Source organism: Piliocolobus tephrosceles, chromosome 8 (assembly GCF_002776525.5).
Source record: "Piliocolobus tephrosceles isolate RC106 chromosome 8, ASM277652v3, whole genome shotgun sequence".
Classification (NCBI taxonomy): domain Eukaryota; kingdom Metazoa; phylum Chordata; class Mammalia; order Primates; family Cercopithecidae; genus Piliocolobus; species Piliocolobus tephrosceles.
Genome location: NC_045441.1, coordinates 124,843,045 through 124,856,601, shown reverse-complemented (window position 1 = coordinate 124,856,601; position 13,557 = coordinate 124,843,045). Strand labels below are relative to the sequence as shown.

The 13,557-nt window shown below is 47.1% G+C and overlaps 1 protein-coding gene across 2 annotated transcripts in view; it reads left to right on the top strand.

Moving 5' to 3' along the window:
* The first annotated feature begins 800 nt into the window (after window positions 1-800).
* Window positions 801-13,557, top strand: part of SLC13A4 (solute carrier family 13 member 4) — a 46,923-nt gene continuing 34,166 nt past the window's right edge. For both annotated transcript variants that reach the window (XM_023190059.3, XM_023190058.3), the window contains exons 1-2: window positions 801-1,588; window positions 7,442-7,570. In XM_023190059.3, the coding sequence (XP_023045827.2) occupies window positions 1,490-1,588; window positions 7,442-7,570 (228 nt within the window). In that variant the 5' untranslated portion in view covers window positions 801-1,489. The remainder of the gene's footprint in view (window positions 1,589-7,441; window positions 7,571-13,557) is intronic.

Here is a 13,557-nt window from a genome sequence, read left to right as displayed (position 1 = left end):
CAGAAGAAATTCCAGAGTTCAACTGCAGCTAAGACCTTGTCCCTGAACTCGTCAACTTCTTCCCTGCCCTCCCACCTCCTCCTTTTGTACCAGCCAAAGAAGGGCTTCGGTTTCCTTTTGGGAGAGCCTCAGAGAGAAGCATTTGAGCACCTACTTTAGCCAGAGAGTCCACTGACATCTGGGCATGAGACTGGCATCTAGACTTTGCCAGGGAGGCAGCTATACTTCCCAAAAGATCTGGAGTCTTTCTCACAGGCTCATACCCTCTGCTGGCCTAGACCCTTTATATTCCCCCCTGGTGCTGAGGCAAACGATCTTTGCCAGCAGGGAAGTCTGAAAGGCTTAACTTTGTACACTCTGAGACAAATTCTCCAGAAGGAATGTTGCATTTTCTCCCTGCCACCAGGCACATTCCCTTCCTAAGGTCTAGATCAGCAGGTGGCCCTCCCAGCGAAAGCTCTGTGTCCTATGATCCGAAACAATAAAGCTGTGCTTGGGTACGTGAGATTATGTTTACGATGATGGTCATCACTCCAGCCGTAGGAAGTTGGAGAAACTGAAAAATAAGCTTAGCAGGCTGCCTAGGTTCTGCGGAATCAGCAAGCCCCCGCTGTGACCAATCAAGAGCGGCCTCGGGGAGAGAAATTAACTCTTTCTTTTCAATTTGCTGATTGGCTTTGAGGAGTGGGCGGAGCTACTGCCTCTGTCCCGGCTTCCCATTGGTGGATGAAAGTTAAAGGTGGGCCTCCAGTAAGTTTTTGTCCTTTCATAAAAAGGAATGTCGTGGGGACTTTTCTTTTCTGCTTTGGAGGCCCAGGCTCAAGGCAAATTATAAGTAGGGAACCAATCTGAGGGAAAGACATGTGAACAGCGTTAAGGTACCAGGTCCTGGGAGTGACCAGCAGCCCCACCTGAAGTCCGCCTGCAACTCTGACAAGTTCAGGTGCTTGTTTTAAGGAAAGGGGCTACTAGATTCTTACCAACAGGGAGCCCAGGTAGGAGATGAAACAAGGACTCCCCAGAATAGGTCATCAGAGGGAGGAAAACTGATGGAGAGCACAATATGCTCTGAGCGTTTTTAATGTTTTTAAGCTTTTAAATGATTTCTTCAAGGCCGAGCAGCAGCAGCAAAGGTGTGGTTTAATGGATTAAGAGGGTTTTTGCTGACACCTAGAATGAAGTTACTCTATCACTAATCAAGCCGAGAGAAGGCCCACTATGCCCCCGTTTATCATCCTTTCCCAGTTCCTTTTTGCTGGTCACAAAACGATGCTCATCAATCCCACCTAAAGCAGGAGGCCGGGAGCCCAGCCTCTTGCAGAAACAGCGAGGGTATAACTGCCCTCCAGTTCTGCCCCCAAGACGACGAGGACTCTTGGAAGCCAAGAAAGGTTTCAGAAGTCTTTCTGGATAGAGAGCAGTGCCCAGGGAGGAAGCCCTTCGCCGGCAGAGCGAGGTCCGAGGACGAGCTGGGGAGGACAGAGGCGCGATGGGCCTGCTGCAGGGCCTGCTCCGAGCCCGGAAGCTGCTGCTGGTCGTCTGCGTCCCGCTCCTGCTGCTGCCTCTGCCCGTCCTCCACCCCAGCAGCGTGAGTACCTACCTGCGCCCGCCGGGGGTCGGGGAGTCAGTGGGAGGGCAAAGAGGGGAGGTCGATGGGGAACATGGGGTGCTCAGGCAGTCCCTCAGCGTGGCTTGTGGTGGGTTGAAAGAAATGGAAGGGTTTTTCTGGAGGAAACCAAGATACCTTCTTCCTAAAAGCTGTCATGTTCATCTCCTATCCCAGTCCCAGTGCCCCAACCCCATGGCCTCCACTAGGGGTCAGGACAGAGTAGGGGCCTTGGCAGAAGTGACTGATGGGTGTTGCACCAAGCAGCAGGCCAGTCCGCCCCAGCAGCCAGGGCCAGCGACACCCATGCAGACGACATGGTGCATCTGTGTTTGTCGGGAATTCACCTGGGACCCTGGTTATCTGAGAGCCCCTGGAGACACAGAAAGAGCCCCCAGTAGTGGCACTGAGGAGAAGGCTGGGGGAGGAAGAGAACCGTGGGGCCAGTCTGTGGTCTGTGGTTGCATCCTGGTGGGCTTCGATGACCACAGTTGAAGCTCTAATCCCGAAGGCTTCTATCAGCTTCAGGGAATGAATGATTAGAGAAGGAACGAAAGTAGAGCTTGGCAGGCTGCCCCGGTCCCATGCATGTGGCCTTGAATTATTTGTGTCTTCTGTGTTTTCTTCTCTGTGCCCTTGAAGCACAGACAAAAAGTGACACAATAAAAAAGAGATAAGAGCCCTCAAACTCTACCCCGTGAGCTCATTCTTCACCTGGTTTGTGTGAACAGAGGAACCTGAGCTCTGGCTCCGCATCCAGCTTGACTGTCACACCCTCCCCGTGGTCACCTGCTTCCTTTCCCTTCCCTCCGCTGTTCTCTTCCTCCTGTCTGTGGCTTGTCCTTTCCTAAAGCACTGCCCTGGAGACTTTAGGAAAAGTAAGCTAAAACAGGTTAATCACGTTTGTAGGAGGGAGAGTAATTCTTCTACTCTGCTCCTTAAGTAACTTGGTAACCAAGATTAAGTTAAAAAGTTACACAGAGGGGATTAGGATGGCTCTTCTCAAAACCAAACTGGCTTAAATCTTTCATAGAATAAATACTCCAGAGTGCCAGGGAGATGCCAATTAAAACTGGGCTGGGATTAGCAGACAGTGATTGCTGCTGACATTTTTCCTGGACTGTTCCCTAGTCAATTTTCTGCTTTGTCCAAATGGGTCTGATTTTTTTTCTTTTTGTGTCTTTTCTTGTTTTTGTTTTTTCTCAATGTCAGGTTGATACAAGGGACTGTTACCAAGAGACATATTAGCCTCCTCTCCCAAGCAGTATCAGGAAGCTCTCCTATCTCCTGGTTGAGTCAGCCCCATCTTTGGGGACCTTGGCCACAGCCCACAGAAGGCACAGACTAGGTGCCCAGCAGGTAGAGTGTCTTTCCTCCATCTGTCACCCCTTTCATCAAACTTTTTTTTTGTAGACGCAGAGTCTCAGTCTGTCACCCAGTCTGGGGTGCAGTGGCACAATCATAGCTCACTGCAGAGCTCCTGGGGTTAAGCAATCCTCGTGCCTTAGCCTCCGGAGTAGCTGGGACTACAGGCAAGCAAGCACCACCACATGCAGCTCATTAAAAAATTTTTTTAAAAATTTTTTGTTTTGTAGAAATGGAGGTTTCACCATGTTGCCCAGGCTGGTCTCAAACTCGTGGTCTGAAGTGATCCTCCCACAATGTTGAGATTACAGGTGTGAGCTACCATGCCTGGCCTGCATCAAAGTTTTAGATTCTGATACTGAACCCTTAAAATTCCAAATGGATGTGCTTGCTCCGGGCTGGAGTTGAGAGCAGTGATGCAGTACCTGGGCAGGAGCTCCTGGCCTGCAGTTTTGATGGTTCTTCTAAGCGACAAGCCTCAGCTACATTTTAGGAGGAGTCAAAATGACCTTCCCCCTTTTTCTTGCCCAGCTCTCTAAAACTAGAGGTCCAGACACGATTTATCAGGTTATAGAAGAAGAGGGTACAAGAGAGGGCATCCATAACTAAGCCCTTCCTCAATGCCCTCAGTGGGATAAAAGTTGCATCTCAACCACCCAAGCTAAATTTTTTTAAAAGGCGCCCCCAGTCGTTGATGGTAACAGATAACAGACTTCAACCTCCTTCCCGTGAAGTTGGAGTGGGATATCACTGGAGTGGTCAAATTGCGTGGAAAACAAGCAGTTCCATGCCTAAGTTAGTAGCTGACTAGGAAACGTCCTACATAGGGAAATGCCACTTTCAAACTCTTTCCTTTACTTGTAAACAGAAACCAAAAAATAGTAGATAGCGCTGTCCCTTGAAGACACTGTCTGAATACTCATCAATCCCCAACCCCCACACACCTGTTTACAAGGAACCAGTGGTGTTGGTAAAGAGCCTGGGGGTTGCGGAATATTCTCTCCAGATGAGCGAGACCTGACAGCCAGCAGAGAAGTCCAGTGCAGTTCAGCCCACGTGAATTGAGCCACCTGCTAGACGTGGGATAGGCGCCGGGGACATGGGACTCGTTGTAAGCAAACTTTGCAGTATTTTTGGTTGTCTGAATACAAGCTTACCTCCTGACTTCTGGGAAGGATTAGAAGGGGAAAAATGAAGTTTATGGAGATCCCATGGGTGAAATAAGTGGAAACTATATGGAAAGACTCTCTAAAGGTGTCTCTTGTCCATTCTTCTACTCTAAGGAAAATCCAGGTAAAAAATGATAGTAATCAATCCCGTCCTTAATACTGCTGGGTGAAGGTGACCTGATGACTTACTTCCTCCAGTAACCTAGTCGCACGTCTAATAATATTTACAACCAAAATGTTTGCTTTACCCAAATTCTCCTAATTCAAAACTAAAGGTGCCTGGCAGAGGGAAAGTCCTCTCTCTTTCTTTCTTTTTTTCAAGACAGAGTCTCACTCTGTCACCTAGGCTCTAGAGTGCAGTGGCGCGATCTTGGCTCACTGCAACCTCTGCCTCCTCGGTTCAAGGCATTCTTCTGCCTCAGCCTCCTGAGTAGCTAGGATTATAGGCATGTGCCACCACATCTGGCTAATTTTTTTGTATTTTTAGTAGAGACGGGGTTTCGCCATGTTGCCCAGGCTGGTCTCGAACTCCTGACCTCAAGTGATCCACCCACTTCAGCCTCCCAAAGTGCTGGGATTACAGGCTCCTTTCCTCTTTCTCCTTTCCCTTTCTCCCCACCTTCTCTCCCTACCTCCTTCCCCTTGTAACTTGTAACCCTGTAATGACCAGATCAAGAAAGACTAAGGGTTCCAGGAAGAAATAAGGGGTCCCCAGTGAGGGGCAGACATTTTGTCTCTCACCTCTTTCTCTTCAACTGGAATTAAGATCTGCCACCCTGTCCTTTCCCAGAAAGAGACGAGAACACGTGGGCTTGAACTCCTTTAGGTAGTTTTATTTCTATAGCAAACAGGGTATTTCTCTAAATTGAATTCATTTCCAAGTGGAGCCTTTTTTTTTCTCCACCATTGGTTCTGTTGTCTTATCAGCACTTCCAAAAGTTTTATCTTCCCTCTGATCTTTTGGCCCCAGAGAACATCTCAGTGGGGAACTACAGTCAACAGTCACTGGGCCCAGTTCCCATTTCTCAAACCCCAATCCCGTAATCCACGAATATCAGGAGGGCAAAGGTCCTTGCCAGCCCAGCTGATTTAATCACTCCTGCTGCCCCTCACTGATACAGCGACCTTTTGTAACTTTTATGCAAGAGTTTGAGGACGCGTGTTCTGAACTCAAGGGGCGATAAACAGCAAGATTTGTCGGGTTCCTTGATCAGCAGCCAGCCTCAGGGCAAGTCAGACACAAGTGCTGGTAGTTTAGAACTATGTAAAAATTGAGGTGCCCACAGCCAACTTGGGTTTTCTATAAATGGTCTTCTGAGTCATGGAGCTTGGTGATGTTCCCATTAACAAGGCCCTTGAACTGTAACCTCTCCCTAGAGCAAGCCAGTAACCTGTCGATCAGCGCAATTCAGGGCCATCTGCATGACTAGAGGATAAGCTGCTGGAGGGCTTGCTTTTGATAAGAATGTTGTACTTCATTACCCTGTGCACCCCTGGGTTGTCCAGCCAGCAAAGTGAGTGGGCTATGGAAAATGTTGGTGAATTTCCAGGCCTCCCCTTCCAGATAGAAGGCTGTCTTTAGTCTTTGTAGACGGATGTTTCCATGGGGTCAAACAGGTAGAATGGAGTCCAAGAGCAATGAGAACCAGACCCTGGTTAGGGCAGTGGCTCTCAATCAGGGATCATTTTACCTCCCCAAGGGACATTTGGCAATGTCTAGAGATGGTTTTTTGGTTGTCACAATGGAGGAAGTGCTACTGGTCTTTAGTGGGTAGAGCCCAGGGATGCTGCTCCTATACAGTGCACAGGACAGCCCCCTGCAACAAGAAACTGTGTGGCCCTAAATGTCAGTAGTGCCAAGGTTGAGAAACACTGAGTTAAGAGCTGATGCTTCTTTATCCAAAATGAGAGTCCCACGCTCAGGATCGCTGCCTTCCTCCTCAGTCCTCCCTTCCCTCTCCCAGGGAAGGGAGCTCCTTATTAACTCTTACAGAGACCTTTGGGCGAAGGATCAGTCTCTAGATGCAAAACATGATAGAACCTCAAATCCAAAATTGAAGCGGGAATGGTCAACCAGTTCCTGCCTAACAATTTATTAAAATTTACTACTGAATCAAGTTGTTTCAGCAAATAGTCTAAAACAGGGGGATTTAACTTTGTTTATTCATTTTTAAAGCAGTAAAGCCTTTTTTTTTTTTTCAAATGAAATTTCACATGTAATGTTTATATATGAATCAAATGAGAACAAAGCTACTCCATTTGGGATGAGGCTGGAGAGGGGGTCCAGATTCCAAGCCTTGCTCATCTCCCTGGGATATTCTTGAGACACACCCAAGACGCCCAGGGCTGCAAGAGCACAGTCCAGAAATCACCTTTTGGATTGTTTGTAAATCTCACTTCTTACTGATCCACTTCTCTTCAGTCAGACACACACCAATGCCACATCTCTTCTTATCTTAGGCACATGAGTCAAATTCAGGATGGCTGATCTCAGAGCTTACATGTGAACTAATTGTCCTTTTTTTTTCTTTCTTTCTTTCTTTCTTTCTTTCCCGGAGACAGCATCGCACTCTGTAGTCCTGTAGTCCCAGGCTGGAGTGCAGTGGCACGTGACCATAGCTCACTGCATGCAGCCTAAAGCCCCTGGGCTCAAGTGATCCTCCGGCCTCAGCCTCCCAAGTAGCTGGGACTACAGGCCTGTGCCACCACACCTGGCTAATTTATCTTTTATGTTTTAGAGATGGGGTCTTGCTGTATATTGCCCAGGCTGGTCTCAAACTCCTGGGCTCAAGTGATCCTCCCACTTTGGCCTCCCAAAGTGCTGGGATTACAAGTGTGAGCCCCAGTCCCAACCGCACGCAGTGATTCCTATCTCCAACTACCCCAAGGACTTCTACTACCCAGTCAACTTAACACCAGTTACATCCCAGTTCAAGTTAAAGCTTTGAACTCCACTTGTATGGTTTTGTAATCATGGGTCTGGTCACTGCAGTTAAGTTCAATCCCCACCTTGGCGGTTTCCAGAACCCTCAGAGCTACCTGGCTACACACCAGTGCAAACCACAGGCCAGGCATCGGTCCCCCAAGGAGCAGCCATAATGTCACCCACCAAAGGATGGACTCACCATGTATTCCCCATGCTCGCCTGCCAGTCCGGCTTTGGTCCCAGGACTGTATGCTGGTACCTGCATTAGAGTGCGAGTACCTGCTGCTTCAGATGTCAGGGTTGCATCCGGACGCTCAGTGGCAGTAACTATTCCTGCTATTCCGGTGAATGACTGCCCCTTTCCTTCCCTCGCAGGAGGCCTCGTGTGCTTACGTGCTGATCGTGACTGCTGTGTACTGGGTGTCGGAGGCAGTGCCTCTGGGAGCTGCAGCCCTGGTGCCGGCCTTCCTCTACCCGTTCTTCGGAGTCCTCCGATCCAATGAGGTTAGACCACTTGTAGCCCCACCCCCTGCCTGGGTCCCTGCAGGGCCCCTGAAAGAGAGCCTCCAATGAAGGGAGATTCACCCAGCACTTGAGGATGAGGGGGCCTTGTCACCCACTGGAATGACCGCTTAACACTGAGCCTTGGCATCTGCAGTTCTAGACCCTGAATTCCTCTCCTTCCACCCATAATCCTCATCTCCTTCAAACTGGCTCAAAACTTGCCTCTTTCAGGAAGCCTTACTTGATTAAATACATCCAGTTGCTCCCTCCGTCTGAAACCTTTTAGGAGCTGTGTGATTGATGCCGAAAACTCAGCTGCTGTTGACCTTTTCAGTCTCTGGATGTCTGTTTAGATGATAAGCACACAAAAGCAGGAATCCGACCTCCCATTTTGGGGGCATCTCATTAGAAAGCTGAGCCTGTATCCAGTAGGTGCTCAATGAATGTTTGTTACAGAGAGACTTACCATGTTTCCCTGAGCCCTGACAATGTTTTCATCCACCCCTCCAAAAAACAACATTTCTGTTTCTTCTCCCCCGACTTAAGGTTACTGCATGTTCTTTCTTTGCGCCTTCCCTAGAGTGAGCCCTCTCCATTCACTCTCTGTGGCATTCTCAAAAGCTCAAACAGAAATTGTCACTGGGAAGCCCAGGTTGTGGCAAAATTTCAGAGCAAAGGTTTAAGCCTGCCATGAGTAGGGAAAAAGAAACAAAACAAAACAAAACAGCCAGAACCCGGGAGCAAAATGAATGATGATCTCATTCAGTAACACCTGGTTCCATTCGAACTGTCTCATTATTCACACCTGGTCTCTGCTTAGGGTTTCTGATGAAAAAGCCTGAATCATAGAGATGGGGGTAAGGTTATGGGCAGAGGCACAGAAGGAAGACGAAAGGAAGCTCATGTTTGAAAGCCTACTAAGCGCCAGACACTCTATCAGAAGTGCTACATTTGTTATGTAATACTCCCAAGGGCTCTACAAGGCACATGCTAGTATTTCCATTTTACACATAAGCTCAGAGAATTAAGAAACTCACCCCAAATCACAAAGCTGAAAGTAGCAGAATTAGATTCAAATCTGTAACTATTAGATTTCAAAGTGTATACACTTGATCACTACACCATAAGCAAAAGACTCCATAAAGTGGCATGTGGCTTCATGGCACTGTGAACACATGGAGTTACTACTGAGAACTGTGAGTCTTTTCGCTTCTGTGATATGAGGAAGAATGGAGCTGGGCCTATGGATGCTTTAATAGACAACAGAACCTTCCAAAAATAGAATTAGGCAATTCTCCAATAGTTGTACTTGACTGCAAATGAACACTTTGTCTTTCTAGTGGATAGATTTAACTGACTAGTTTTTTGTTTGCTTTTAGGTTCCTTTTCTTTCTTTCTCTCTCTCTCCCCCTGCCTTCCCCTTTCTCTCTCTCTCTCTCCTTCCTTCTTCTTTGTATCTATCTATCTATCTATACACACATATATATGTGTGGGTGTGGCTACCTATCTACACACACACACACACACACACACACATATATATATAGTGGGCATTGCATAGCCATAGCCTCAGGCTCACCAAAAAGAATAGAATCCCCAAAGCTCTCAGCAGTGCTTTCATTCCTGGAGATGGGTACAACCCCAATATCCTGGGGACCCATGTAAAAGCTAATCTGTGACCAGAATCACCAGGCAGTTGTTCTAATTGCCCCCCTTCTTTTGTGAAAAAAGAATAGGTAATATGGGGTTTCGTATCTGCCTAAAGATAAAAACAACCTAAAACGTGACTTTTCTTACGAGAGCTCTACAAGCTTGTTCTCCAGGCTTCTCTTTAAAATTGTGAAATTAAAACCAGCAAGGGCAGGGGTTGAAAGTAGAGGGTAGAGGGAAAAAATGACGTTTAGAAAGAACTAAATCCTAAATAACATTTTAAAGTGAGAAAACTATTAATTGAGAAACCTAATCTTTGTATTTCACTATAGGCAGCCCAAAAGCCAACAGCATGCCTTAGCTTTCAAGCAGACAATGTCTCTATTTCTCCAAGGGCACAGTAGAGATGTTGCCAGGCAACAGTTATCCGAGGGACGCCCCTTTGTCCATAAGGAGAGTCTGCAGACGCAGTCGCTTGGGAGGGTAACAGGACTCTGTGAGAAGTAAAGGAAGACGGTCCAGGGAGGGACTGTGTGTCACTATTGCTGGTGGCTGGAGGAGCCAGAAAGCATGTCTTATCATTTGAGGTGAAAAATCCTAATCCACCTGCCTGATGACATTGCTTTGGCTGGTGATGATATTTAGTAGTTGGGCTACAGGGAGCAGCTTAGTCCAAATATAGTCTGTTTAGCTGAACTTCTTAGCTCAGATTAGAGGGAAATGCCAGTAAGGCAGAGCACATGGGTTATAGCCCTTTCTGAGCCAGTTAACTTAGCAGAAAAAACACCTGTTCCACAACCACCTGTGCACCACTGTGACACCAGAAATGTGCCATGGCTCATAGGGGGAAGCTGGGCTGGTGCTCTTTAGGAACCCCCAAATCCTTGTCATTCCCCAAACCCACCTACTTCTTGAACATCCTCTTACTGCGACTTGGGTTATTCTTCCGCTTTGGAAAGTTCTCTCCCATTCCTTTGACCTTTAAAGCCCTACTCAATTACTCTCTTTGGTGAAGCCCTTCCAATGACCAAAGTCTGAAAGTACTGATCCCTTCTCTTTGAGCCTATTTGATGTCTTTATCTTTTAAATGGTGCATCAGATACACCAGATGTAAACTTTTCATAGACATGTGCTCTCCCCACCAAGATTCATGCTCTCTGGGATGTACAATGTCTATGGCCTATCTGTAGCCCAGCACCATCCTTGCATCAGACCTCTATTGACGGCTCTTGATTGCAGTGTTTCTTGACAATGTGTCAGTAATGTCATCTTCAGTGAGGGAAGGAAGGCACGTGAATAGGATCAGTGTGACTCTGGGACTGTGGCTGTGTTCCCTCATGTTATTCATTCAACATTTAGAAAAAGATATTTTCTGAGTTCTAGATCTACCAGGTGCAACATGGGATGATACAGGTACCCTGAGGGTGACAAAAATAAACAAAATGTCATCTCTCCCCTCTTGAGTCTCATATCTGAGCTCTCACTGTCTGAAGCTAGATATGTTCTGCAGTTTCTCCAGAGAAACAGAACCAAGAGGAGACTAGCGTGTGTGTGTGCGCGCGTGTGTGTGTGTATGTGTGGGAATTGGCTCACTTGATTAATTATGGAGGCTAAGACATCCCATGAGCTGCCACCTGCAAGCAGGAGACCCAGGAGAGCTGGTGCTGTCACTCTGTGTGAGTCCAAAGGCCTGAGAACCAGCGAAGCCAATGGTGTAGATCCCAGTCCCAGGGCAGGAGATGAGAGATGTCCCAGCCCAGGTAGTGAGACTGGAAAAAGGAGGCAAATTCCCACCTTCTCCACCTTTTGTTCTAGTTAGGCCCTCGACAGATTGGATGACGTCTGTCCACGTGGTGGAGGGCAGTCCACTGATTCAAATGCCAATCTCATCCAGGAATACCCAGAAGCAACGCTTAACCTGGGCACCCCGTAGTCCACCCAGGTTGACATGCAAAGTTAACCATCACAAGTATATATAAATGGTCCATTTTTACAGTGATGATTTGTCAGTCAGTGGGTTTGAGGAGTTGTGTGCAAAGCTCAGAGTCAGGTGCTGAGAAGAGATACAAAATGACAGAAGGGCTCCTGACCTGGAGAAGTTTCTATTTCAATAGAGAGAAAGTATAAACCATGTGGAAAAATACAGAATGCCCTCTGCAGGGATGCCTCGATTTCTGGCATTGTGGAGGATTTATACCACTCCTCAAGAGGGGATGTTCTAGATAAATAAAATTTACACTGCCAACTGCCCAAACTTCACGTTGACCAATTTTTGATTGCAGTCTTTCTAATGGGTTTTATAATTTCCTTGGTCTTTTAAACAGAAGTTATTAAATCTAATTTAACTTTTTCCTTGGAGCCTTCAAAATTTCCAGGGAGAAAGAAAGAATTTCTCACTCGGAGGAGCCAGAGTGGGCTCCATGAGAAAGCACAGTTGAGTAACTTGAGGGTTGGGTGAACAGCTGAACCTAAAGCATCTTGAATAACATGTTGGCATCAGACTGGGGTGAGATTGCAGTTGAAAATATAAAAGGCACATTATCAGATTTGCAGATGGCTAAGTTGGATGCGCTGGCTGGCTAATGTACGGTGCTAATGTACGGTGCAGAATGAGACATGTGGACAGGAAGAGACAATGGACTGAAACTGACAAAATGAAGTCTAATAAGGATAAATGCCAGCAGTTCATGCGAAAAAGACCCTTGGCTTTCAGCTAAGTACAGGCTCAGCATGAGTCACCATCAGTCCAATGTGGCTGCCAAATTCCAAGTGTTTACCATACGCCAGGCACTGTGGGAGGTCATTTACACACACTATATAACTTAATCCTCTGTGAAGGAGCTATTATTTTTATCTTCATTTTAAAGAGGAGGAAACTGAAGTTCAGAGGTTAAGTAACTTACTTACCCAAGATTATGCAGCTACTAAGTGGTGGAGCCAGGACTTGAATCCAAGATTGTATGATTCCAGAACTTGAGCTCTTAACCCCTAGGCAATGTGACCAAGATCTTCCGTTGAATTAATAAATTGTGGGCTAGGCACGGTGGCTCACGCCTGTAACCCCAGCACTTTGGGAGGCCGAGGCGGGCAGATCACCTGAGGTCAGGAGTTCGAGACCAGCCTGGCCAGCATGGTGAAACCCTGTCTCTACTAAAAATAAAATAAAATAAAAAATTAGCAGGGCGTGGTGGTACATGCCTGTAGTTCCAGCTACTCAGGAGGCTGAGGCAACAGAATCTCTTGAACCCGGGAGGCAGAGGTTGCAGTGAACCGAGATCACATCACTGCACTCCAGCCTGGATGACAGAGTGAGACTCCATCTCAAAAAAAATTTTTTTAATTTTAAAAATTAATAAATGATGTGTCCAGTGTATCAAATTCTGGATAAGGAGCTCATCCAGAGGTGGGTGGCCAGGATGTCAAAAAGCTGGAACCTGAGTCACATGAGGAATGAAGAGAAGACTTAAGGGGACATGAGTCCAGGCTTCCATGAGTCCAGGCTTCCATGGCTCCACACTCCAAGCCCAAAGCGTCACACCAGAACCAGAGTCAGAGTGCCATAAAGGAATTCCCCGTTCTGTATAAAGGAAAACTCTGAAATGAGTTGCCATGTGCGGTCCTTGTGTTCCCATCCCTAGAAGTCTGAGCCAAATGACCATGCCAGATACACTAGACATAGACTTTGTGCCTTGGGCGATGGGTTGGACTCTAAGGTCCCTCTATGATCTTGTGAGCATCCAGCTGATACTTCCTTTGCTGATGCACAGGGCTTAGTGCTGCATTTTAGGTTTGTGTTTGTTTGTTTTTGTTTTGGCTCCACTGTGACTCTCATTCATTGTCATTATATCTGCCTCTGAAGTCCTCCAAGCCCCTTCTAATGCGTTGCTCCCAAAGTTTATAGCCTGGGCGTGATACCTGTGTCAACCAAGTTAGCTAAGATTTACTGTGTGTAGGAGAATGGCATAGAGGTGGGCACGGCAGGGCTCTCTGGTGGAGTAGAAAGCACGGGTTGGATGTTGGGGATTGGGAACACACAGCTCTCCAGGAGGCCCAGGGTTAAGGGTGCACTTCAGGGAGTAATTGCATGTGCTCATTATCTCTATCCTTTCCCCAGCGTGCACACACACTCACATACACATTCATACACACTCACCCACTCATACACACTAGTACACATTCACAGACACACTCTCACACACACACGCTCACACTCATACACACTCATACACACTCACCCACTCACACACTAACACACATTCACACACATTCACACACTCATACACACTCACCCACTCATACACACTAATACACATTCACACACATTCACACACTCATAC